The 27945-nt window shown below is 38.0% G+C and overlaps 2 protein-coding genes across 7 annotated transcripts; both read right to left on the bottom strand.

Annotated features, from left to right (window-relative positions):
- Positions 1-230: 230 nt before the first annotated feature.
- Positions 231-9427, bottom strand: LOC149003305 (AT-hook motif nuclear-localized protein 14-like). The gene is made up of 5 exons (XM_089138149.1): positions 8906-9427; positions 6573-6625; positions 5700-5828; positions 1254-1418; positions 231-1141 (listed from the first exon to the last, which is right to left on the bottom strand). The coding sequence occupies exons 1-5, from the start codon at positions 9387-9389 to the stop codon at positions 938-940; spliced, it is 1035 nt and encodes a 344-aa protein (XP_088994275.1). The 5' UTR covers positions 9390-9427; the 3' UTR covers positions 231-937.
- Positions 9428-11865: 2438 nt separating this feature from the next.
- Positions 11866-27333, bottom strand: LOC149003304 (uncharacterized). 6 transcript variants are annotated; one of them, XR_016170160.1, is made up of 7 exons: positions 27140-27333; positions 24824-24896; positions 24638-24686; positions 22738-22861; positions 12999-13161; positions 12770-12923; positions 11866-12684 (listed from the first exon to the last, which is right to left on the bottom strand). XR_016170160.1 is itself a non-coding variant. In XM_089136510.1 (6 exons), exons 2-6 carry the CDS (start codon positions 25000-25002, stop codon positions 13684-13686), a joined length of 330 nt encoding a protein of 109 aa, XP_088992636.1. In that variant the 5' UTR covers positions 25003-25293; positions 27140-27333; the 3' UTR covers positions 13169-13683. The 6 variants fall into 6 exon arrangements, 3 of the variants coding, with proteins under 3 accessions (XP_088992637.1, XP_088992636.1, XP_088992635.1); XR_016170159.1 differs by having other exon boundaries at positions 11866-12923; XR_016170161.1 differs by having other exon boundaries at positions 11866-12923; positions 22781-22861.
- Positions 27334-27945: the final 612 nt, after the last annotated feature.

Here is a 27945-nt window from a genome sequence, read left to right as displayed (position 1 = left end):
ATCCCAGCAGGTCCCCAAGGGTCACTTCTTCAATAATCAAGATTCACCACCACACAAGGTACATCGCTACTTCCCAACCTCAGGCTTTGGATTGGATCCATCAACCCAGCAAGATATAAGTCTATCCTCCCCTAACGGAGAGGTAATCCGACTCAAAAATTAAAAATTCGAACTCTTTTGAATCCTGACAAAATGAATGAACCCTGTCCCGAGGTCTGGTAGAGAGAACTGATGGCACAGGGATCTAAGACTCCACTAGTACTTTTAATGACTCACTCTTTTACATTTCTTGTTTAAAACACTTTTAGTGTTAGATTCACCCCTTACAAAAGATGCTTGTGTTCCCAACTGCCTTTGAGATCAATGTGAGACAGCAAGCAACCTGAACCCATGAAGTTACAAGTACCTCAAGCATATTTAGAGGAAGAAACAAGTAACCCATGGCCACTCAACTGCCTTAATTTCACCAAGGTATTAGATGCATGAGCTACTTGATCAGATATGATCAAACACACACAGAGAGTTACCAAATAAAGTCTAGTGTTGCAAAGCAGCAGATTCAGGAAAAGATAGCAGATGAATGTAAAGCATGGGTCAAACTCAGCTCGGCATTCAACATCTGGATACTGTGGATCCCCTTCTATACATTAAGATTAGAAACTACAGCCAGTGTACTGTACAGAAAATATGTTCTAATCCTAAACAACAAGGGTTATCATAATCTGATAGCATTACCCGATATATGATCAGCACCTTCAAAACCAAAAATAAAGTCCATTTGAATCTGGTTGTCGCTTCTCTATCCACTGGAGATCAGGATTCTCTATGATCAGTCGTTCTTCCTCATACAATGTTACTGGATACGTATGTCATCACTGTCTCTAGCATCTGGACCACTCCCCCAATCAGATGTCCCTCTAGTCAGTAAATGCATCCCTCAAGGCTGTGACACGGTAAGACCCAGACTAGTTTTTTGTTCTTCATCATTACCCCTGACTGGAATACTCCCAAACTGTCCGATATCTACATTTGAACTCATTGCACCGGCTAGAGAAGATGGCGACTTGCTACTAGAAGCAACGGCCTTTTTACGTCCACTAACTACCCTTTTGTTGTCAATCAGAAAGGAACCAAAAACAACCTGTGCAAAGTTTTACATTGAAAATTCAAACTTCAAAGAACTAGTCTGGCTCAAAACAGAAAAATTTTGAAAAAAAAGGAGGGAGCGGGAGAGGGGAAGTTGGGAACAGCACCTGTACTGGTTCAGCAGCATAAAATGGTCCTCCTACTACCACACCTCCAACAATCTCACGATTGACGCCTGCCATACATACGCCAAGCCCACCCGTTATTGAGTTTGCCCCTCCAACCTCCTGATGAAAGTAAGATCCACTCAGTGAAAGGATCTCAAAACGCCCCTGATCCAATTCATCAAAATCGATATCAACACATGAAATGAAGCAACATTTAATTTTAGGGAATGAGATGAGAAATGAAAAACGAAAGCAGGAAAGTGAAAAGAAAAAAGAAAGACGAAGGTAAGAGGAATAGCCAAGCAAGCCCAAAGAATCTCAGCTAGCTAAATTGCCTCCACTACATGGATTACTGCCCTCCATAGGCTCTATCTGAGGTCATACTTGATAAAAGACTTAAACTATGCATGTCCTTCCTCAATCAAAGATCATGGCGCTTGTCCCTACTTGGGCATCCCTAGGCCTCCATTGAACACGTCTGTACCCCCTCAAATACAGAAAATAATCAAAAGATGAGATTTAATAAGATTATGAGCACAGGGAAAATGCCAGATGATTGGAGGAGAAGTGTTGTGGTTCCAATTTACAAAAATAAAGGAGATATTCAAAGTTGTAATAACTATAGGGGCATTAAATTGATGAGCCATACGATGAAATTATGAGAGAAAATAATTGAAACCCGTTTGAGACACTTAACTACAGTTACGGAGAACCAATTTGGGTTTATGCCGGGAAGATCTACAACGGAGGCTATTTACTTAATTAGGAGACTTATGGAAAGGTATAGAGAATGTAGGAAAGATCTTCATATGGTATTTATTGACCTAGAAAAAGCTAATGATAGAGTCCCTAGAGCATTAATTTGGCAAGTACTAGAGAAAAGAAGTGTTGCAAGTAAATATATAGATATAGTTAAGGATATGTATGATGGTTCAGTGACTAGTGTTAGAACAGTGGGGGAACAAAGTAATGAATTCCCGATAACAATTGGACTACATCAAGGGTCAACTTTAAGCCCATATCTATTTGCACTGGTAATGGATGAATTAACCAAAGACATTCAAGATGAGGTCCCCTAGTGTATGCTTTTTGCGGATGATATTGTGTTGATTGATGAGACCCAAGTGGGGATTAATACCAAATTAGAATCATGGAGATTAGCTTTAGAATCAAAAGGCTTTTAAACTTAGTAGATCGAAGACAGAATATTTAGTTTGTAACTTTAGTCATGATCGGGCAGATGATGAGGTGGTGATACTTGACGATAAAGAGATTCCTCAAAGTGATTGTTTTAGGTACCTAGGTTCAATCATAAGTAAAATAGGTGATTTAGAAAATAAGGTTTCGCAAAGAATTAAAATAGGGTGGATGAAGTGGAGAGGTGCGTCCGGGGTCTTATATGATCGGCGTATTCCATTAAAGCTTAAAGGAAAATTTTATAGGACCGTTGTTTGACTAGCTATGATGTACGGTGCAGAGTGCTGGGCTGTTAAAAAGAATCATATAGATAAACTCAGTGTAGCAGAAATGAGGATGCTAAGATAGATGAGTGGCAAAACTAGGATGGATAAGATAAGAAACGATTATATTAGAGTTGGTTTGGGAGTTGCTCCCATAAGTGATAAGCTTAGAGAAAGTCGTTTGAGGTGGCACGGCCACATTCAACGGAGACCTATAAATGCTCCTGTACGGAGAAGTGATATAATCCATATTGAAGGAACTAGAAGAGCTAGGGGTAGACCTAAGATAACCTTAGGAGAAGTGGTGAGAAAGGATATGTATAGCTTAGGCCTTGTATCTAGCATGGCCTTGAACAGAACTGATTGGAGGGCAAGAATCCATGTAGCCGACCCCATTTAGTTGGGACAAGGCTTATTGTTGTTGTTGAATCAAAAGATGAGATTTAGAACTCCGTTCTGATAGAAAAACCTAATGAGGTGATATGGATGTTGTCTTCTAACTTATTGCTTTTGATTCAAGAAATCCATGTTTAAATCTAAATAAACATTAAAAGTAATGATAGCAAACCCCCCCCCCCCCCCCCTCTTCCTCTATCAAATTCTTTTAGCCCAAACTAGATCAAGAAGAATCTTGCCATATAGCTTGATGGTAAGATATATTATTAATTTTCATCAGAGGGAAGGAGTATTACGTGTAGACTGCCAACAAAAGATTTATTGGATAACAACTGATAAGATTAAACCAATGCAATGAAGAGAAAATGAGAACTCAATCCAGAAATTAGGATATTGGATATCTGACTCCACATGACATGACAAAGAAGCTTGGAATGGAAAGGGAAAGCGACACATTCTGACGTGCAGTTCTGGAAAAGAAACTCCAGATTTGGAATCTAGCAAACATTCTTCAGTCTATCAAATTTAAAGAACAAACCCTCACCATCCACATGTTTTGGAACAGTAACATCCAATACTCCATTATGTTTTTTCATGAGTCTGTTATGAAATTGGCCTCGTTAAAAAGTTCACACTATCCTACACCGTCTCCATTAATGATTCTTTGCATATGAGAGAGAGAGGGGCAGCGAGTGGAACCTTGAATGCTGTTAGAGCAGGGAGAAGCTTCTACTTTATCATGGAGAAGGGGTGCACAAATGACCTGTTTCAGAGAGTGTGACAAAAGATTGTACTCTGAAAGGCACTCGCAGAGAATGGTTCATTTAGATCTGAGAACCTCACTTGATGGAATTTCAACCATGGAACCTAATTTGATCTCTATCCTCATCACTGAAAACACAGTTACTGGAATCTGACAAGAGTCTTACATAAGGTGAGAAAAGGCACAATGCAGTTGCAAGATGGAAAGTCAACTTACGCAGTGGTGAGTAGACAAGCATTGATATGCATAGATAAGAGGCTATGGTGTCTCTGTGACTTCAGGAAGCAATCCACAGCATTGTTGGAAGAGATCATGGGAGAAGCATGGTGCTTCTTAACTGTAAAAAGAGTTTTTTTTTTTTTTTTTTTGGGGGGGGGGGTGTTTCAAAGGGCGGCAGGGTGGGGCAGCAACCTAGGACATGCTTTGCTTAAAGAACGTAGAAAGAGAGGAGACAATTTTATTTGTCAGGTTCCTAATTGGGATGCCTTTCCTGAAATGCAGATCGGGGCACCTACCTCCAATGAAAAATGTACCTTCATAGAAACATCACCATGGATTTGGTCATATGTTCTTTCACCAAACTCGACAATAAAAAACCAAGCCAAGAATGCTATTTTGCTCCTCTTGTAATAAGATGCAAACAATGATACAAGAGTACCATCCAAATGATAGATCCTATAGGGAATATATGGAATATGGGAGAGGGTTCTTTGAGCAAGCAGCATAGAGGAGCCCACAGATGAGGTGTGGTAAAATGGCACCATACATGGGAGGGCAGCAAGCACATTGCATGTGAAGAAGAGAGAGGCATGGAGATGCTAATAAGCCCTACACCCAGGGTCAGAAAAACTTTTGGCTCCCATGCCACCTGCATGGGGGCAATCTCCACACGACACCAGTGACAGTGTGGTGATTTCATTCTGTAGGGGGCCACATGCTGTCTAAGGAGAGAGAGTGTTACTGCAACCCACACACATAATATGTGAGAGACCATGAGAAAGAATTCCCACATTGCTTGCATTTGGGAATTTTCCTCATATTTATATCAGGACAACTGAATTTACCTGGGGCTACAATAACACCTAGAGCAGATACCATATTGTTTGTACTCCACATAGAACAGTGAAAGTAGACCCAGTGCCAAGGATGGGAGTCATGCCATGGCTGTGATTCACAATAAGCATGACTAATACTTTAGTCCACTGAACAGGATTCCTCCAAAGCCACTTACCTCTCTTGATTTTATGCCAATCAAATCGATGGGCTAGGGCAGTCCTTGAAGATCATCTTCCCCGTAAATTCATAAAGCTTGAAGGCCAACAAGAATCAAGCATAATATTAGTTGATGGAACAATAGAGACAAGTCTGGGGAGCCACAGATGAACAAGAAAATGGGAAAGAAAAAAAAAATTGGGGGGCTGGGGGGAGTACAAGAATGATCTATCTGTTTGACAGATGGGCTTGGGAATTTGAGGGGTTCATTCCTCAAACCATCAAAATATGAAATATAGACCCCACGCCCAACCCCTGTTCCAAAATAAAACAATAGATGCGAGAGAAAAACTGAAACACATTCAAATGCCAAGTAGCAGTAAGCATCTAGTATGTAGAACATGTCTTCAAAACCCAGGTTTATAAGCAGGTTAAAAAAAATAGCTAGCATCATAACAAGAATACATGGAAGTAACATAGGGTAGAAAACCAACGAAATTCCTGGGCAATTGGATGCCAGTATCTTCCCCAGTACCTGATCAAATTATCGTTTCATAAACTGAAAGTTTCAAGAAAAAACACCAAACCCAAAGGAGAATATGTAAGGTTATCTACCTCAAATATCAAGTTCCTCTCTGCAGCAGGATGGGAAAGAGTTGCTTTAGAAATATAACCTGTTGCTGACAGGACACATACTGAACGCTTCTCTCGTTGAATGAATGACAAGATACTCTGTGCAACATCCTATCAATCGAATCTATCCATTAGGAGGAATCCTATAAACTCAAATAAATTCAATATCCAACCTGTACATTGTTTATGACAAGTAAATAGTCAAAGATGGGAATGAAATACACAGGGGGAAAAAAAATTTAATGCCAACTAGTGAGATTCACCCTGAACTAATCGCATAAAGATGACCTAATATCTAAGATTGAACTCCGTGTTGTAGTAGATCAATATAGTGAAAATGAAAAAGTAAAATAAGAAGAAACTTTGACTAATGAGTTCCAGTGTTTTGTAAATAATTAACAAGGATGTCTCTGGGAGGGGATGAGGAAGTAGGTTAACCAACCTTGTAATGCCTCTGCCATCCCAAGCACTACAAAGGAAAAAGAATGTCTGAGCTCCATCGAACAGACATTTTAGAAAATTCTACTTGATTAGGTTAGAGCTGTAATACCACCAAGAAACTCATCTATGACTAACTTCACAATGTTCACAGAATATTACACCTAATTTTCCATACCTATTCAACTTGAAACCTAGTCTTGCTGGCAGCAGAATGCATGACTTATTTGCAACCACCCCTATCTAAATTTTGATGAATCTTCACAAGTTGTGAATGGTTAACAACATTGCCTATAGAAGCCTTTACTCCTTAGAGCTTAGAGCGTAGATCATAAAACCCTGAGTATATAACATGATTTCTAGTTAAATGCATATTTTCCAGGTACATCATGGTGAAAGAAATGGCAGAGTGCATACTTCTCCAGTAGATACAGTAATGACATGTGGTGTAAACCCCTGTCCTGCCTGCCCTGCATAGAATAGCAAAGCAATAAGCTGAACTTTAATTCAAATAAAAGAATACCAAGAAAATAAAAACTTATTGATAGTGCACAATGAGAGGAAAAGGGAATTTGTCTAGAACACAACTTTAAGAAATTTCAAAGTAGAGACAAATCTAATCTGTAGCAATCTAGCCAAAGTTTTCCAAAGAAGTGGGAGACAGAAACACTCAAGTAAGATATTTTCACTGAAATCCACTAGTAAATTGGACAGGATATATAACCACACTGAAGCATTGCACAACAGTGGCTCTGTAAACCCCAATATATTCCCAATGCTGTCAACGATCACAATGAAAGTCATTATCACCATACAGCTGAAGGTTACATTCATGTAAAAAGTTTTCACAAGATGATGACTTTATTCATCTTTCTTGAGAATTGCAAGTGGTTTACCACAGGCACACAGTACCAACATGGTAAGCTAGAAATGAGAAAGCCCTGAAAAAGTAAAACTAGGGATCCAAACCAACTTACCCCTGAATAAAACAGATTAGGTTTCCATCACTTACACGTAAAGATGCATAAGTGAGGTGTCAATTAGAGCAAGTAACAACTACCTAAAAACCCAAGCAAAGTAACTTAGTTGGCAAGTATCAACATTTTACGATTAAGAGGTCATGAGTTCAACTCTTCTTGGACTACCTATCCAAAATAGGAAACAAAAGTCCAATTACCCGAACCACCAAAATTAAGGTAAGGTAAGCTTGTTTATATTGTGATACCATTATCAAGTAAACCAGTTCCATGAAAAATAAATAAATAAATAAAACTACTTGTCAATTAACTCTTAAAGCATCTATAGCTAACTAAAGCATTTTAAAGAAGCAGGTATCATATGAATGAAATTAGAGAAAAAAACCTAGAAGCAAATTCCCAAATACCCATGCCTCAAAAAGAATCACATACCTGTATCAATGCTTAGTGCGTCAGATAGGAGTATTCAAAATAAACAAGTAACCTACATGCTTCTTGGTTTGACTTATTATCAAGTGACAAAGATATTATGCCTCATTCTACAACTGAACCTCTCCCTTACCCTTCCATCAGCCAAACATTGTGGTCCCATTGAGTGAAACAGAGATATCTTGATTTCCATCAGTTTTAAGAAATGGATGCCCAACATCAAACCATAATTCATCCACACAAGTTTTTCTTCCTCCCACCCCAACCCCCCCCCCCCCCCAAAAAAATCCCCTAAAAAATGATATATGTGGTACGTCCAGACCTATTTTCATGTGTTCATCATCCTTTTCCTTCTTATTTCTTTTCTCCTTTGCATGTTACAAATGAAATAACGACTAAGTAGTTGAGCAGAGTGAGATGGAGTCATGGAACCATAAAAGAAACCAAATTTGGTTTCTTTTATCATGATAGCAAAAGGCATTATTGTAACTAACTCAACATTAAAAATTTACAAGCAAGGAATTATTTCTAATGCGTGTTCACTTTATTTATTAAAAATTCACAAACGTTTTAGTCATCAGAGGCCAAGAAAAAGTAGAGGCAAATATCTACCTTGCCTTCCACAATATTTGGTAAGAACATTCTTTAATTTACAGAGAGAAGCATCACCATAAGCATTACCGCATATAAAACACTAATCTGACAGAGTTGCTTGATTATCTCTACTGTACAGTTAGATTATGCGATATTATATCCTCTTCTGCCAACTTTATTGTATTGATGAAATCTAATATCTGTTGGTAATTTTACTGGAAAAACACTAATCTGACAGATGTACTTGATTGTCTCAACCGTCCAGTAAACATAACTTGATTCCCTTGATAGCGAAATATTCTCTCTTCTTTCTTTCTTTTTTTTTTTCTTTTTTTTTTTTTTTTTTTTTTCAGGCGGCTGCAATTTTACTGCATTTAATAATAGAATGTGAACTAGAAAACCATATAAAGTTCCTAACTGTATTTTATAGCCTCCATCCTAGTTGTACTTTGATAAAGATATACCAGTAACATGTTCTTGAAGATATATGACGAAACAAAGATCAATCAACCAGGCAACACAAAAAAGATTAACAGGTTCAGCAAAATCTTGAAGCGTATTACGCTGTGCATGTACACACAAGCCCACAAAATCAACGATACTACATTCGCAAATAAGGAGAAATATTGCATGAAACACTGAAACAGAAACAAGCCAATGCAAGAACGCATGCAAGCATAGGAAAGCGAGCAAGATTCTAGTTAATTCACAAAGAAAATGACAAATGAGGAAGGGTTTTGGAATACTAACCAAGAGCAGCCAATTGGGCTTTCTTAGAAGATAGAGACTTCTCTGTTTTACGAGAATCAGCAGCAGGAGAAATAACAAGCGAAGAAGCAGAAGTAACAGGCGTCTTCCCTCGCGAATAAAAAGAAGGGTTATCACTAGGTGCTGGTTCTGGTTTACCATACTTTCTGGGTCTTCCTCTCTTTTTCTTGAAGGGCTCAGCAGAAGAAGAAGAAGCCACAGGTGCTTTACCGGTGACGCTGTGAGGAAGGAAGATAAGTGGGGTCCCTTCAGAAGTTGGGTAATGAATCCCTGATGAAGGGATGCCCTGAAGAGGACTAGACCATTTAGCATTCAGTTCATCTAAGCTGACGGAAATTGGGTTGGAGAAGGCACCGGCGCCGGCGGCGCCACCGGGTTGGTGTTGCTGATTCTGGTGGTGCTCGGGCTCTAGGTGGTGCTGGCTGTGGTAGTGTTGTGACTTCAGCCTAATCTTTTTCCCCTCCATCGAAGGAAAATTAAAAATCAAATGGATGGGGATTTGGGTAAAAGGTGCTGGCTTTTTCATTCTTTTTCATTTTTCAAGCGTATATAATATTACATAGAAAAATAGGGCTTTCACAAATGTTAACCAGAAACTGCATATCTATTATCATGCTGTACCTGCACGCATCATCAAATCTTGACCGTTCATGTATAAATCATAATCTTTTTACATAAATATCCAAAATTATCAAGGTGGGCCATGGGCACCTAGTTTATAATTTCAAACGTTTTTGTTCTCAAGGAAATATATAATAACATGGATTTTGAGGAATAAAATATTATTATATTATATATAATAAGTAAATTAAACTTTTCAAAAAGACAGAACAGGAACAAGACGAGAACCTTGAATTCTAAATTTTAACTATTACTCATTTCTTCATTTTTCTTTATTGTCTACAACTTTTTACTCTCCCAAGTCCCAATCATAAATTCTCACAAAGTTCAGGAGATATGGTTGATGGGTAGTGTTTTCAAACAAGGGATCTAGGGGTAATATTGAGAATTAATAATAAAAAATTAACAGTGTTAGTAATAAAGGTTTGACTAATAAAGTTGGGTCTCCTTAGTGTGATAAATTTCGTTTAGATCCTATAGCAACTAACACCATTTAAGAGGTGTTAAAGTTTGGTTGTTTCGTGACTAAAATACCTCTCCACCCACCCAATCCCACACCCCTCTCTGGCATCAACATCGTTCCTATTCTTTTTTGTATGTCTTTTTTTTGTTAGGCTTGCTCATTACTTTGAACCAGGTAAAGATGATCACCATGAAACTCATCATTTTTTTCTTAGAATTCTCATCTGTCACCATCCCAGATCCTTTAGAAGCAAGAGAGAAAGCAGTTTCAAAATTTCCAATGGTGAGGGTTATCCTTTTCTTTTTTTTCTAGTAGTGATCACAACATAATGCAAAGATAGGAGCAGAAGACAAAAACAAAGAAAGGACGTGCTCAAATGATTTGAGAGGGAGCTTAAGGATGATGTTGATGCCAAAGGAGGGTGTGGGTGTTGGGTAGGTGAAAATTTATTTTAGGCATTTGCAACCAAACTTTAAACTTTCTAAACGGTGTTAGTTACTATGGACTTATACATAATTTATTGAACTAAGGAGACTCAACATTAGTTTATGCTCTACTAAAAGAACCCACACGTAAAAACTCAAAATAAAAAGATGGACTCAATTGGTAGTGGAATGAGAAACCAAAAAAACATAAAAAAGAGAAGTGAGGGAAAATATGGAATATACAGCCCCACAAACTTATTTAGTTTTACTCAAAAACCTCACCTAAAAAGTTTGAACTTTTTCTTAAGCATGGAATGGCAAAAAAAAACTGGGGCAAAAGGTGGAAAAAGTTAAGTAAAACTCATTTCCTTTAGAAAATTTAAGGAAGCTTGTTTGTTCATTTTCCCATCCCGCAATAAACCAAACAAAGCGAACACTTAGAATTTGATTGGAAATTTACATTTTTCCCACTTTTTTTTTTATCCATCCTATTTTATTCCAACAAATAGATCGTCTGTAGGAGACAAAATTTTGGAGATTTTAATCTTGTACTACCGCTCCCGTTGGGTGTCTTGCTACAACCACATTTGACTATTGAGATCATATTTTGACATAAGTTGGGATCCTCTTCTCATCAAAGTAGAGGATTGTGCTCCCCTCACACTTCTCATTTACCTTTGAAGTTTGAACGTTGATAAAGTAGGCATAGGTGGGTAGAGATAAATTCTCCCATCACGCTTCTCCACCACACATCAAGAAGATGGCCCATGAGGGGACCCATGTTCGATTTTTCTTGTCAAGATCCAAACGTGGTCTGCTTTCTTTTTTTTTTTGGTAAACAGTACTTCATTCAGATAGCTAAAAAAAATACAAAAACAATAGCTTGAGTACACAAGGTTCAAAACGAACCAAGGAGCGGAAAAAGACCAAACTGTCATGCATTTAATAGACAGTGTCAGCCAGAATAAGGGTTGAGTCAGGCCCAAAGACCCATGTTCGATTTTTCTTGTCAAGATCCGAAGGTGGTCTTTCTAATGTGTGGTAGAGAGGTGTGAGGAGAGTAAAGACCTCTACCTTGAATGATAGAGAACCCCAACTTGACAGAGGTGGATTCCCCTCATAAACATTAGTCCGGATCATTTCCCCGTCGAGGGTGCAGCCACACACTATGGTGGGGCCCACAGGCAAAAAACAATTAAAAAATTAAATCTCACCACCTTCACCTGTGGGCCCCACCGTAGTGTGTGGTTGTAAAGCCGTTAGGGACCACAGAGTGCACCTCCAACGGGGAGATGATCCAAACTCCATAAACACGTGATGGAAAGGGTAAGCAAAGCACAATCCTCTATCTATTGAGATAGAATATCCAGACTCATACGATATTACCATACATACATGATAATAATTGTCTCACAAATCCATCACTAGTTATAGTGTAACATGTAATAATCTGATGAAGCAGCGGATGCTAAAGAACACAGAGGTCTCAGTTGAGCATCCAAAAAAGATCTGGATTGTGTTGGACTGAAACTTAGTTCTGAAGGAGAGCCAGATTAAGAGCTAAGTTACCTATATTTAAGGCAAATCCTGAAACTAATAATAAAAAGATTTATTTCATCCTTTTTTTTATTAATGCACTTCCAAACATAGCCTTCCAAACATAGCTAGATTTGATTCCAATAAGACTGATGGGAAGGACAGAGGAGGAAGACCAACGGTTGTCTTCTTTTCAAGTTGAACGACCCTAGTAGTTTTAAACGAAAGAAACCGTTAAATTTTATCCTTTCTCTCTCACTTTTTTCTCGCCCTGGTCTTTCTTCTCCCCCAGAAAACAATCAAATTCGATATCCTTCGATTAACGCAGGGATTTAAGGCAGTTCTGGTGGTTTTGAACTCTTGTTTTTCAGATTATGAGCAACAGCAATGCCAAGTCAATGGAACCGAAACCCCTCCCCAACCAACCCCAACCTCAAGACAACCACATCAACATGGCAGGAGTTTCAACAATGGAGGAAGGTAGTGTTAGATTTCCATTTCACCATCTCCCTACCCTGTCTCAGTGATTGTAGATATGTTTGTGTTTCTGCAACAGAAAGATGTACTAAGACCTTCTTTACTTCTTGAATGGCTGTTGTTGCAGGCGAATGTCAAAATAGTAACGAGGAAATAATTGTGGCAAATGCCCTAGATGAAGAGAAGCATGAGAGCAAAGGCAGCCACCTTGTTGGAATTTACGATAAGCCTCTTTCATACTGCGGATGTGGAATTGGTTGGTTCTTGTGAGTCTAGCAGATTAATTCATTCTTCCTAATTCAGATATCACTGTCGAATACTCACTTTGGATCAATCATTTGAGATGATTTCTTTCTTTGCAGCTTTATGTTTGGATTCGTCTTCCCGCCGCTTTGGTACTATGCTGCAGTTCTGTACTTCAGTAATCAAACTCTCAAGGATCCAAGAGAACGAGCCGGCCTTGCAGCTTGTGCCATTTCTGTAAGAAACAAAAGAAATATTTACTCCTCTGAACTTCAACTTGTTTAAAGCACACAGTATGGTTAGTGATTACTTCAGCCCTCCAATCCTAACCCCCAAATAACAAACTTGATTTGGTGTTGCAGGCTTTAATATGTACGGTGGTGGTCTTGGTCTTGATTGTTCTATTTGCTGTATACTACCGCCCTCTGTTGTGGAACAGTCAGCACTGGCTCAAGTAAGGATGTAGATGTACCCTGAAGCATTTAGTATTAGAATAAAATTTAAAGTATATCTTTAAAGATTTTCCATTTTCCTGATTGATCAAGAATCTTGCAATGCTGGATAAGAATCATATTGTGATGATTTTCATGAAAATTAAAAAGAAAAAACAAAATTTAGCAGATGAATTTATTGAAACTCTGGCTTATTATACATGTGAGCAGATGTGTTGACAAAAACCCAGTCCAAGAGAAGATTTCCCAAGAATGATTCTTATTAGAGGAAACTTGGGATACAACAGTGGCAAGAAACTATAAATTCCAATGAGGGGGTGGGGTTTTTTGTGGTCAATTGATAAAACTGGACTCTCTATCTTAACAATCTACTAATTCAGAACCAAGATGTAATAACATCAGTCATGCAAACACTATTTAAAAAAGGCTGAGGTACAAAGGATTCCTCCAACACTTCAAATCAGTGTTCTCGATCACATAACAAATTTCTACAAATAAATGGCATTGATTATATTATGGTCCAAAAGCTGTCGCGGACACTTCTCATAATCCATCCTCTGTTGTCTCTGCATCCACTGTGTTCTTAGAGGCTGCTATAGGCTGCAAGTTTCTGAGTTCCTCAAGCTGCAGTATAATGAACAATAGCATGCTAACATAAGACAGTAACTCAGCAACATAACTTGCCTTGTACATCCAACCAAAGAAATTCAACAGGTCAAGAAAATAAGTGATGAAACTAGGGAGGGTGTCGAGCATCGGATCCAAAGACCATTGCTAATTCAGTGATTATGGATTTGGCCCCACTCAAGTGTGTTACAGAATCCATGTTCTAGGTCTTAAATGTGACAACATTTTCAGCACCATTTCAACGTTAACAAGCCTTGACATCTTTGCCATCTCCACCTTTTCCCTGGTGTGTGATTCCAAAGAAATTAATGTAGCCTCAAGTGAATGAGGACCAGATATCCAAGACATTTAGATGAATATAAGTAAAAAGTAGGGTTTCACGGGGTTTTGACCAGAATTGATTCAGACCACTGGTTAGGGTTAGAACAGCAATATAAATCAGGTCTGAATTATTAGTTTAGAAATTTAGGACCCCCGTTTCTGAATATCTTAGATATCCAAATGCTGGGCTCTTTATCCTTGGAGGATGGAATTAGGGCATGGGCAACAAGGGCCAAGTCTTAGAGGCCTTGTGTTATGGGTTAAGGGGTCTAGGATGAGGGTTACAAATTTAGGTTTAAGGCATCAAGGATCTAGGGTCAGGGTTTTATAGTTTTAGACTTATCGTATTAAGAATGTAGGGTTAGGATTTTACAGTTTTAGTGTTGGGGTTTTAAGATCAGGGATTGGGAATCTATGGCAAGAAGGAATTAGGGTTTTGGAGTAATGAAAAAGGCTGCAATTGGGATGAGTGTCAATGGAAGTAGAGGTATAATGGATCTGCAAGGGGGTGGAATTCTGATGGAGGGGCGAGGAAATATGGATTTAGGGTTTATGAAGACGGAGGGCCAGGCCTCGGCTCAACAGTTGGACCACAGTTGTAGCCCCAAGGCCAAGGCACTGAAACAGCCTCCCACCCAAAATTACTGGGGTAAGACATTGTAGGAAAACTGTCCCCCTAGACTCTACTTGTGCAGGAGCCTTTGCCACTGGGTTCACCCATTTTTTAAAGATGGAGAGGTGATCAAATTGGGTAGGGTTCTCAAAACAGAAATTAAAAGAGTGGAAGGGAGAATTAGGGGGCTCTGCTGACATGCTACTTACCTATGAGGCTGTAACACAAGTCTTGTAATGGATTGATATGATGATGGACAGAAGTGGAGGCAGGTTGCAAGCACTGCCTAAGGAGACCCTTCAAGTAGAAACCCTATGTTTGCTCATCGATCACCTGGAGGTACCGCACCACTGAAGGAGCAGCTCTAATCTCATAATCACACTCTTATGCAGCAATAGACACCCTTTATTACTGCGTTTATAGCCTCTCTCTTTCCTAGTAACACTGAAAATAGAAACTAAATTTGAAAATAGGACTCTAATCTAAACACTAACCTAATGAGGACTGTTTACTCATGTGTATAAGGCCCTTGATAAGGATTATCTACTGAAGGTGTATCTCAGGGCCTGATAAAGTCTATTAATTAATGTATGTTATTCTTGATAGACCTGACCTAATCTAAACAAAATAAATAACCTAGTTTCGCACTTGGCCTAAACACTAAACTTATGGCCCCAATGGATAGGCCCATGACCACACCTACCAGCTAAACAAAGGCCTAATGCGCATATCTATCAACCCTAAGTTGATTTCAAGGGGAAATAGGCCAATTTGGTGTTGGACCTGCATCAAAATTGCAAGTCACCATGGAGTCTTCCATACCTTGTTAGATGGAAATCAGCAATGCCCCATACGCTGACCTTGTCACCTCACATGAATTTGGTAATTCAACACCTTATGTTGATCAGACAACTGAGGTGGGTAACAAATTTGGCATGTAATCAGTCGAATGCAAAAATATTGTTCCTTATGTAGCCCTAGATGAGACTAAGGACACACTAACAGGATCCCCTGGACACATTGTGGTGATTGTTAGTAAAAAGAGTTGGATTTTCTTTCAAACTAATAGTACATGATATTGTTGTTTGGCTTCATTCTAAAACTAGATTTTCTTTTTCCATTTTTTTCTTTTGGCATGTTAATCTCTATTACTCTTGAATAGTCCCTCATCGAACAGACCATCACTTGCTTTGTTGTTTTGGAAAGATGCCACGTTCTACAAATATTGGATGGGAATATTCTACAAACATAAACAACAATAGATTGCATACAATGTGTAATTTCTGTGATACACAACATTTGGGAGGTGGGTGACCAGACAAAAACAACTCATGGCAGGAGGGTATAGGAATGTTGCCAACTGTTCAAGTGCCTTATAGAGTTAAGTAGGGCAACACAAAAACATCTTATTGAAAGTAAAAGAAGGCCACTCGAATACAAGAAGATGATGGTGCCTTGGTAACCAATTTGATGGAGGATCTTGATGAATACGAAGGATTAGATATAGAAGTTGAAGATGAGCTAGAATTGGTATGGGCAATGAGGGAGTCTAGGAAAGAAGCTAGAGAAAGAGAATGGAGAGATGAGCAGTTGAGAAGAACTCAATCAATTAGGCCACAACCACAAGATCCAAAAGAAGTTGATGGCTCTTCTTATCGTCCATGTAAGGGTAAGGAGAGCATGCTAACCTCAATTGATCAACTAATGTTCAATCTATGTTTGATCATTGTGGTAAGAGTGGAAAAGAAAAGCCCGGATATCAGGGGCATGGATCTTAATTTATATAAGAGGATAGATGAAAGTAAGAAAGGATTTAGGAGAGCTTTTAATCAATAACATTGAGCAAGAGGATTTGTAGAGCAATATCTAGGTGGTTCCACAGTTCAAGCATCCCACCTCACAAGGCTAAGGATCTCCACGTCAAAGCATTGGTAAAGGAGACTCAACATCGTAGGACAAATGTAAAGCCACCGATATGTGATTCTTAGGCCATACTTAAATGAGATTGTAAAAGAAGTGGATGATAAGTTTAGGTAGAAGTGGCCTTTGTATGGGGGACCATCATGTGTGATGGTTAGAATGGCCAATTAGAGTGTGGCTCATAAATTTTCTCATATACTGTGATGGTTGGACCTTGTTCCATAAGTCTGTGAATGAACCCAGTAATATCAAACATGCAGGTTACTTGTTTCAACTTAAGGATGGTATTGTAAACGAAGTAGGGGAGGAAAAGTTGTTCAAATAGTAACTGATAATGCTGCCAATTTTAAGAAGACTAGTCATCTGCTTATGTTGAAGAGAAAGCATTTAATTTGGACACCGTGTGCAGCTCATTGTATCGAGTTGATGTTCAAGGACAATGGAGAGTTGTGTATTTTCGACACGCCTCTCGTGGCTTTCAAGTATCAAACGTTAGTTATGTATTTAAATCTCAACCTATGCATGCATACATATTAATCTTATATAATTTAATGCATTAGTCTTCAATCTTTAGACTTATAATCCATAGCAAGTGTGCCACGGCTCACATCTGGCTCAATTCTATTGACTGCTCTCCTTAGTGCATCCAATAAATCCATTCTAGTCCAAGACCGTGCTTGTGTGGATTTCTAGATTCAAATAATACACTACACAATGCATAAATAGTGAGTAAATGAGTAGCAACATTAAAAATGTGCATAAGGTATAAAGATAAGTTTAAGATTACTTTTTAAATGCAAATCTTGAAGCATCATATTTCTCCATCTACTTTTAATGATCTTCAAGTATTTTTTTGCTTGATTTTGGTTGGTCTACATCTATCTTCTTCATCACTTGTTCCATCGCATCAACAATCTTACCCATAGTTTGCACTTTATCTCCATAAACCTCAAAGAAGGCAAAAGAATGGATGCATAGCACCATGGATTTGATGCATCATTTGCCAAAACCTTGGCTCTGTGATGGCATTTTGGACTTCTTTCCCAATTTCTAACCTTGAATAATTACTGCCCAACCATTCCTAAAAGGTGAACATCCGAAGTAGGCTATCTATATGGGAATGGAGGCTATCAATTGCAATATAATTGGTTGCAAATCTTGTACTTGTAGGCCTCAACAAATCCCCTCTCATGCACCTTCTCATCATTGCCAACACATAACATGGTTACAAATTAAATCTGTAATCCTTCTTGCTTAAGAGACAAGCATATTTACTGTTGACAACTCTCCATTGTCCTTGAACATCAACTCAATACAATGACCTGCATACGGTGTCCAAAATAAATGTTTTCTCTTCAACATATGTAGATGGCCAACCTTCTTAAAATTGGCAACATTATCAGTTACTATTTGAACAACTTTTCCTCCCCTACTTCGTCTACAATACCATCCATAAGCTGAAACAAGTAACCTGCATCTTTGATATTATTGGGTGCATTCACAGACTTATGGAACATGGTCCAACCATCACAGTACATGAGAAAATTTATGACCGACAATCTAATTGGCCCACTCTAACCATCACACATGATGGTCACCCCATACAAAGGCCACTTCTCCTTAAACCTATCATCCGCTTCTTTTACAATCTCATCTAAGTATGGCCTAACAATCTCATATGGAGTCGGTGGCTTTACATTTGTCCCACAATGCTAAGTCTCATTTACCATTGCTTTGAAGTGGAGATCCTCAGCCTTCTAAGGTGGGATGCTTGAACTATGGAACCACCTGGATATTGGTCTATAAATCCTCTTGCTCAATGTTATTGGTTGAAAGCTCTCCTCAATCCTTTCTTACTTTCATCTCTCCTCTTATATAAATTCAGATCCATGTCTCTGATATCCGGGCCCTTACTCTTTCCTTTTCCACTCTTACCACAACGATCAAACATAGATTGAACATTAGTTGATCTACTGAGGTTAGTATGCTCCTTACCCTCACATGGACGATAAGAAGAGCCACCAACTTCTTCTGCACCTTGTCGTTGTGGCTTAACTAATTGAGTTCTTCTCAAATGCTCATCTCTCCATTCTCTTTCTCTAGCTTTTTTTCCTAGACTCCCTCATTGCCCGTGCCAATTCTGGCTCATCCTCAACTTCTATATTAGATCCTTTGTACTCATCAAGATCCTCCATCAAATTGGCTACCAAGGCACCATCGTCTTCTTCTATTTAAGTGGCTTTTCTTTTACTTTCAGTGAGATGTTTTTGTATTGCCTTACTTAACTCTATAGGGCATTTTGGACACTTGGCATCATTCCTATACCCTCCTGCCATGTGTTGCTTTTGTCTAGTCACCCACCTCCCAAATGTTGTGCATCACAGAAATTACACATTGTATGCAATCTATTGTTGTTTATCTTCGTACAATATTCTCATCCAATATTTGTAGAACATAGCATCTTTCCAAAACAACAAAGCAAGTGATGGTTTGTTCTATGAGGGATTATTAAAGAGTAATAGAAATTAACATGCCAAAAGAAAATCTAGTTTTAGAAAGAAGCCAAACAACAATCTCATGTGTTATTAGTTTTGGAAAAGAAAATCCAGCTCTTTTTAATAACAATCACCACCTTGCAGATTACCTATAACTCTATTGGTTGATAGTTTGCCAGTTGAGATGCAACCTCAAGGGGTTTAAGGGATTTTTCTTATGAGGTTTGTGTTTAGAATAAACAATGTAACAGAAAATAAGGTAGCAACCAAACAATGAGCTTCCTAAGACATGTATGGCACATTTAAAAAACTTCAGAGCCTCGCATTTTATCCTAGGTCATGAATAAAAGGAGCAAAAAAGACAGACAGTGGAATGGGAATTCTAACCAACAATCAGCTTATAAAATTCTAGTTTGATTTACAGTGCCTTCTATATCTACAGATGCAACAGAAAATGAGATAGATGTTTGGTTAGCTTTGTTAAGTCATGAGTAGTAGATTTGAAAGAAAATGGTTGCAACAGCGGTTTTCTAACAAAGGATTACAACATGTACATAGTTGGTTTGCCAATCTGGTTTACACAAAAAGTTTGTGTAAAGAGTTTGGTGCACCTGGGAAAAAGGTAACAACAACTGGGATACAAAAATTTCTAAGGAAGAAATTTGTGGATAAAAAAATTAAAATATTACTAAACATGCAAATAATGATGGTTTAAGATTGGAAAGGATAGCTTAGAATAGTATGAACAAAACGAAGGTCATCATCGTTTACTTTTATTGCGGTTTACTCTAGCTTTCTGCTCCAAAAGGGCAACGACAATACAATTCATGAGAGAACTAATCTACATTATCCAATCTATCTGGGATTTTCAGCTTGCAAACTTCAGAGAACTGAGAGAAGGTTTTATACCAATGTTCAGGAATTCAATTTAGGGATCTAGTTAGGAAAGATTCATAACTAACCTGACTTCAATTTAGGGATCTAGTTAGGAAAGAATCACCAAAACTTAGACAGAAATAAAAAGAAAAAGATGAAAACTAAACTAACCTGACTACTGAAAGATTCATAATGGAATTTGTTCTTATCCAACGATGTGGGAGACAATGAAAACTTGAATGATTTACTTGAAACAATCGACCACAGTGAATTGGGTACAGTAGACATTTTAGTCAGGTACCTTAAGACATCTCTAAGCGCAGCCAAGAAGAGCTAGGCTTGAGCAAGGTTTGAAATGAGGAACCCTTTTTTCCCACTTGTGAAGTAATTCAATATGAATGGATTTTATCAATATGTGTATTCTTTGCGATACTTATCGATACAAGCGATAGCATCAATACGTATACGTAAACAAATATGTTCTTTTTAAAAAATGAAAAATAATACGCATTGTAATATCACATCATTTCATGCCATATCATCCGGTACATCGCGCACGTATTGTTCTATTTGAATTTATTTTCAACTAATTCTTTTAAAAAGAGACATCTCGGTGTATGTATCATCTCTTGGCATATCGGCCGATATATTGAGAGTTGTGGGAAACAATAAGGAAAAACAAATTCCTAGAGACGTACGGCCTTATATCATATCGTAGGCATTCAATACCAATATGCATTGGCCAATAGGAGGCCTATACTTAAACTTTCCTATAATCAGCCTAGGGACAGAAAAAGATATTCAAAAAGAAGAACAGAAGAAGGAAAAGGTGAATGGGAGAAATAGGGACTCTCAAACATGAAATTTTTCCCCTATTATGCATTATAGATTACTAACTACTCTTAGTTTAGGAAAGTTTTCTAAACTAAATTACAGCAAGAAGAAAAAGTAAATATGCATAGATTAAATAATATCTCCCAGATCTACAAAAAGGAAACTAACCTAAGGAGACAACTTGTCAGTCAAGCAACAAGGAAAATAGAAAGTAAAATATACTAAGGCAACTTCTGAACCGCACATGGCCAAGATTATCCACGATATGTTAGCCGTGCTAAAGATGTAATCATCAACAGATGTAGATCCGAAATTGAAATGTGGGTATCGTTGGAAGTCCAAAAATTCAACAAAATAGAAACAAGGTGATAGGAAAGAGGATGGATGTAGGCTGTCAGATACCTGAATGAGGGAGCCCTGGGAAGCTGTGGATCGAGTGGAATGTCTTCGTGAAGTGAAGGCTCTTAGTTCAGACACAGCAAGGATCTAACTTGATCTCACCAAGAACCTAAGGTTTACTCAAATCCCTAGAGTTACCTTTAACAAGATCAAAATACCAGCAGCACTAGCAAAATCACATACAAAAGCATTCTATCTTTAGGAAAAATAACTTTTCTAATCAATTGTAGTCTATTCCGTCAAAACAAGAGCTATTTATAGCATCAAATTTGAAGTCCTAATGATCTTAGACCCTAGAAACTGATTTAAAATAGAACAGCAGCTAACATATTCTTGCACTAATTAAGCAACCAAAACGTGGGCTGCATTACATGAGTTAAAAGCTGGAAAAACAAAACTTACCCTGATGTAAAGATTAATAATCTAAATGACCATGCTATCCTTGATTTAAAAGTTGGGAAGAATTACTAAATTGCAACTAATTACTTTAAATGTTATTTAAAAAATACTATATAAAAAAAGCCAAATATTAAGTCTAGAAAAGCAATAATGATTCAAAATGAAACTGGGCAGCATGTCTAGGGGCTTCACCTCAGCTTTTGAAGGCAAGGCAGCAAATCCAACTATCCAAGGGCTCTAATTAGAGGTTGCATCTGCATCAGACTCCCTTACCCCATCTTTTCCTTGTGTTATTGTGTTTTGTGTGTGTTTGCCTGTGTGTTTTCTTTTGGGGGTTGGGGGGGGGGGGGGGAGTGATCAGACAAGAGGACTGAAAATGAATTTTGATATTGACTGTGTCATATTATGGTTTCTGTTGCTTAAAATCCTACATAAAACCTTTTTGTTTTGGCATTGACCAAATTGATATGTACTAAATTAAACCGAATAAACAGGAAATATAAGCTTCACAGATCATGGTACCAGTGAAAACTTCAAGATGGAAAGGTTTGGCACAATCAAAGCCACAAAGAGCTTCATGTATCAAGGTTTTATTGAAACTGGGAGGGTTTATGAGTTACAAAAGTTTATCACCCTGGCACTTGCATCTATAGCCACACAGATTACAGTATATAACTTCTTGAGACAGTGCAGGAGATTAAAGCTCTAATTCCAGAGAGCGATTTTTGAGTTACCGCAGAAGAGTGTCATGAATGAGATCCAGATCAAATGCAGATCAAGTTGGGTACTCCTATTTTGAATTCACTGAACTTGTGTTTCTACTGCCTATGTGATAAGGATAAGGCAGTCTAAGCTATCTACTTTTTGACTGATTAAATCTATCAATGGCTATAAACAACAATCAGAGGACCTATTTCTTAAGGACTGAAGAGCTTTAAATCCAAAGACAGGAGATTTAGAAAGCTGGAGCAATGACCAGCTAAAAGAGTAAGGTTCACCTAGAGTATGATTGTTGTTATTAATATTTATATTTAAATGTGATACCCAAAAAATATTTATTTATATCAAGTGCGAAAATGAGAATATCTGCTACAATTCAAGACTAAACCAAACCTCCTGGCAGGTTTTCTTGTGTTCCACCAAGAGTTCATCATACTTTATCTGCAGATCTGACAACTCAGCTTGTAGCCTTTCATGTTCAAGAACAGTTGGACCACATAGTTTCTGCTGAATGAACCTATCAAGCATTCACCCCAGAAAGAAAGAAAGAAAGAAAGAAAGAAGGAAAAAAAGGACCTATCAAACAGAGATAGAAAAGTCATATGTCAAGACTAACCATTGCTCCCTAAATTACTTTAGGATACTTCTCATTTGGACCCCCCGAGGTTTGAAACAAGTTATTTTTAGTCCAAAAAACATGACATTGCATTTGCCTCCCCTGCAATATCCAAAACATTTACGGGCACCTTTTTATGACCAAAATGCCCTTATGCATTTTCAATTTCTTTTTTTTTCCCGATCACATGACAGACAGTCAGATTTGCACAACATATACAAATTCCAATCCAACAATATCAATCAAAAAAAATCTAAGGTATCCATGTAATTATAATTTTTTTACGCTCAAGGGTTTCTTAGATTTTAAATTGGCATAACTGAGCCCCTGACTGAACCTAGATGGAAACCCTTGAATGTTAAAAACAAGGGTTCATGTATACAACCGTAGGAAAACCCTATGTTTATGTATTACATTTTTTGGTTTACCTATTTGTGGGGTGTTACTGTTTGTGAGATCAATCTGATGAGCTTTTTGTGAGAATGAAGCAGAGAAGAGAAGATGAAGCATCTGCAACTCTGCTTTGTTCTCTATCTTAGTTTCAAGGGCAGAGTTAGCATGGTCATCAACTTTTCCAATGGCAGCTTCAGTCACGGACTGTTCCTAGGCTTAAAGATTCCAATCCATTCTACCCAAACCAATACCATGATGATCATACATGATAACTGAGATGCCAAGAACCACAACCACAACCTTTTGAAATCATAATCAAAGAAGAACACCAACCCCACCACCACTGGATTCTAATAAGATAGAAGGAACCCAAAATGATATATTGCTCCTACCTTCGGCTGTGCAGGTTCTCTGGTGTCTTTGTTCATTTTGTAAATTTGTAAAAAAAAGAAAAGGTGATGTGAGAATCTTAAGATCTGAAAATGAAAACTATGAATCTGTGGATTTGAAAAGTAAGAAAGCTCATCAAATTGATCTCACAAATAGTCACACCCCACAAATTGGTAATCAAAAAATGGAATATATGAACATTTCATTTCACATTCCTTTTCTCCTCTTTTCTTCTCTAGGATTTTCTTGTAGTTGTATACATGAACTTTTCAAGGGGTTCCATCTAGTTTCAATCAACAGCTTGATTCTGCAAATTTAAAATCTAAGAAACCCTTGGATGTAAAAATAAAAATAAAAATATTATAATTACAATTTACAAGCATACCTTAGATTTTTTTTTTATTTGAGGACATTGGATTGGAATTTGTATATATTGTGCAAATCTGACAGTTAGTCATGTAACTAAAAGTCAAGAAAAAAATTGAAAATGTATAACGGCATTTTGTTCATACAAAAATCAGTGTGTCCTTAAATGAACATCATAGGTCAAACCTCAACGGGTCCAAATGAAAATTACCTATTACTTCATTATATAATTCCATAGGATGAGTCCCTGCATAGGTGATGTAGTTCAGATAATTATATTCAGTTGATGAGAGGGGATGCTGTAAAGAATTATCTTCAGTTAATGAAAGGGGATGCTGTAAAGAATCTTTCAAATGGTTAAGTACTATGTATCAATTGAACAATGACAATGGTCCCAAAAATGAGAAGAATTGGTCATCCCGATATGATATAAATGTCCCAACTAATGGTCATACATTTCTTAAATCTTTGATGACAACAAGGCTAGCAGAATAGTAAATAGGAACTGAATTGATACAGAAAACTTACTCAATTGCTGAGGAAGGTTTGTCATTCTGTTCATATAACTCAACAAGTACTACAGAAAATCCATGTAAGAAAATAGTTAACACATAAGTATGTCATAGGCTGGGTTAACTAGTTTAAGATATCTAAAAAGATGTGCATGTGCACATGTGAGGGGTGTGTGTGTGAGAGAGAGAGAGAGAGGAATACCTTTGGTGAGGGCATCAAGCACTCCACTAGACTCTAGATATTTCCTAAAAGCTCTCTTCTTGGCTTCCTTGTCCTGTATAAAAAAATTAATTATCACCGGCAGAATAAATCTTATCAAGAGGAGATTCAGAGACTATAATCCAAATCTTTTGTTTAATAGCACATATATTTATTACCATCAGAGCTTCAGCTGCTACAATTTGGACAACAAACCTTCTCTTCCTTTCCACTACATCTGGCCATCACTTCCTTTTGATATGCTGCTTTAAATACTTGTTCAATTCTTAGTTCAAGTGATTTCAGCCTCTTCTTTATTCTCATAAATTATTTCAGCGTTCTCCTGATCGTCTTAAAATCCTTCAATCTGAAGTGAATAGCTCTCTACAGACACTGCATAGGTGATCTTAGTTGCCAATGACCTCTTCCTATGCCCAACTGTATCATCCTTAAAGAACCATAATCCTAGATTTCTGCATCAGACAATTGCATGCTTGCATTCTCAGGTGTTTACTTAAATGAAATAACACTTGAATTGTTTTGTTCTTCCAATGATCAGCATTGTACTGTTCAGCCTTTGTTAAACCTTCCATTTCAACATTTAAAGAAGAAAACTAAATTAAAACCAATACAGCCCCCAGCCTCCACCAACACAAAATCTACTTGCAGATATAGAAGGCATTAGATCCTCTGACCAAGAATCCTAGAAACAGCATACAAACATAACCTGTTCAGGAATTTTCTTTGCATTCAACTGCCGGTAAAAATATTGAACACTTATCCAACAACTGTGATCTCACCGGAAAAAGCAAAAGCCTCTTAACAGAAGTTGAGTATCAATAGTCCTTAACACAGTCTCTATGCCAGCTTTCTCTAGTGCTATAGAACAGAATTAAGTAACCCGCAAAGATAAAAAGAGTCCTAAAGACTGAAGTACCCACTATGTAGAAGGCCAAAGAACAATTTGTCAAAAATTGGGTATTGAAAAGCCCTTTTGAATATGAATGGGTTTGAGAGATTTGCATACAAAGTAATGTCAAGTAATTTCTCAAGCACTTTTCTCCAGACTCCAACTAATAACTTAAGGACCAACAACAACAGAAGACAAAGCAACCAAGCAGTTTTGGTCCTAGGGCTGTCTACTCCTCCAGTTTCCCTAAAGATGCTCCGGATCGACCTTCATCTTCTCTGGGTCTTGGACATTCCCCTCTAACCTCCCTTCTTGTCTCACCGCCGCCCTTTCCTCACTCCCCTCTCACCCTAGTTCTCCACACCCTGACATTCTCATCTGGCCCGGAATGGTATCTTCTCCAACTCATCCGCCTGGCACTTCTTCAGGCCCCTTCCCCTCGAGTCCCTTGGTCCAAACTTGTCTGGTTCAAGGATTATATTCCTAGACACTCCTTCAATGTCTAGAGAGCCTTCAACTCTTGCCTTTCCACCCAATCCTCATCTATCATCATATCCAGCCCCTCCCATTTGCTTTCTCTGCAATTCCAACCCTGAAACCATCCCCCATCTCTTCTTCTCTTGTCCGTTCGCCGAACCTATCTCGCTTCTTGCCCTTTCCTCCTCCATTTGGCATTGTCACAGACACCCTCACGCTGTTGACCTTGAGTGTGTTTGGTTTATCTCTACCTTTGGCAGGTCATTGATCGCTAACGCAATTGCCAGGCTTGTTTTGGGTGCTTCTATCTGCACTGTTAGTTTGAGCATAATCTCCGCAGATGATCTCCCAAATCTCGCTCCATCAACACAAGTTGGAAACCCATTAGTAGTGATATCAGTATTAAGCTAGCTTCTGTCTCCCCAAAACCCCTTATAGATTCCTCATGGAATAGGCATATTGTTGTTTCCTAGGGCTTAGATCTCTCTCTTTTGGTCCAGTCACGGTATTCTTAGATGCAGCCCCCACCCCCTCCTTTGTACGTTCTTCCCTTCTGGTTGGAATTATATTTATTATTCTTCAAAACAAAAATAAGCAGAAGAGAAACTAGGAGCAAAAGCAAGTTGAAATTAGGAAGTTCTTACTATAAGTCTCTGGGTCTTGAATCTAATGTTCACCATAGTAATATGAGCATTCATGCAAATTCCACGCAACTAGCTAGCAAAATGCTAAACCATCTAGAACTGAAATAATTTATTGAAAGAAATGTTCGCAAAACACAGAGACATCGCTTCAGAAATAAAATAAGGTGACCAAACTCGCTTATTTGCAATTGGAGCTCAAAAACCATGGTTATAAGCAGGAAACAGAAGCAGATATCTGAAACGAGTGAACATATGCAAGTAGGTAGGAGGAGATTCAGGTGAACTTACCATCTCTATTGCATCCGTGAAATCCAAGCCAGATGTAATTCTTTTCAGGGTTTCAGAAAGATGTAACTGAGAAGGGGACGAAGCATCAGATGCAAAATCTCCCAAACGTGAAGCACTCAGAATGAAAACAGATTAATCAGTACTCTTCGTGTACGTTCAGAGCTCGAAAAGAACTGGCCACCCAACGGTCCCAAATCCCACCAAGCAATTACTTTCTCCGTCTTCTGCCAACCACCGACTTGAACATTAGATCGACCGGAAGTCGACCAGTCGATCAAGATCGAACTGGGTTAACCGGCCGGTTCATGTGAGCTCTATTTTCGTCATTTCTCTACTATTTTGTTAAACCTGAATATATTTTTCTTTTCCTTCTTGGAAAGGCTTTGAATAATCTTTGAAAGCTGACACCATTTAATTGGGACAATGCTTATTGTTGTTGTTGAATAGTCTTTGGAATAGACGTTGAGTAAATGGGTTGGTTACATAGATCCTTACTTCTAATCATATATATTTAATCACATGCTAGATGTAAAGTGTCACATATCCTCAAGAAGGATTTGATTTTGTATTGCCACTGAGTGACTGGCTTTGTGATGTTTTGTGAGCTTGAAGTTTTAAAGGACTTTGTTAAATGTGGATGTACCACTTTAATCAACTTTCTCTTATCTAGAGCTACATAGTCTAGCTCTCAGGACCCACTTGGTAATTGGCCAAACAACAATTTTTAGCGTTATTTCATTCCATAATGCCAAAGAACACTAAAATTGTTTGGGTAAAATGGGACGTTCTTTCGTTAAGATACGAAC

The sequence above is a fragment of the Hakea prostrata genome, chromosome 10, assembly GCF_041222555.1.
Source record: "Hakea prostrata isolate BN-2017 chromosome 10, UWA_Hpros_2, whole genome shotgun sequence".
Lineage (NCBI taxonomy): Eukaryota > Viridiplantae > Streptophyta > Magnoliopsida > Proteales > Proteaceae > Hakea > Hakea prostrata.
This window is presented reverse-complemented; position numbering and strand designations above follow the sequence as displayed.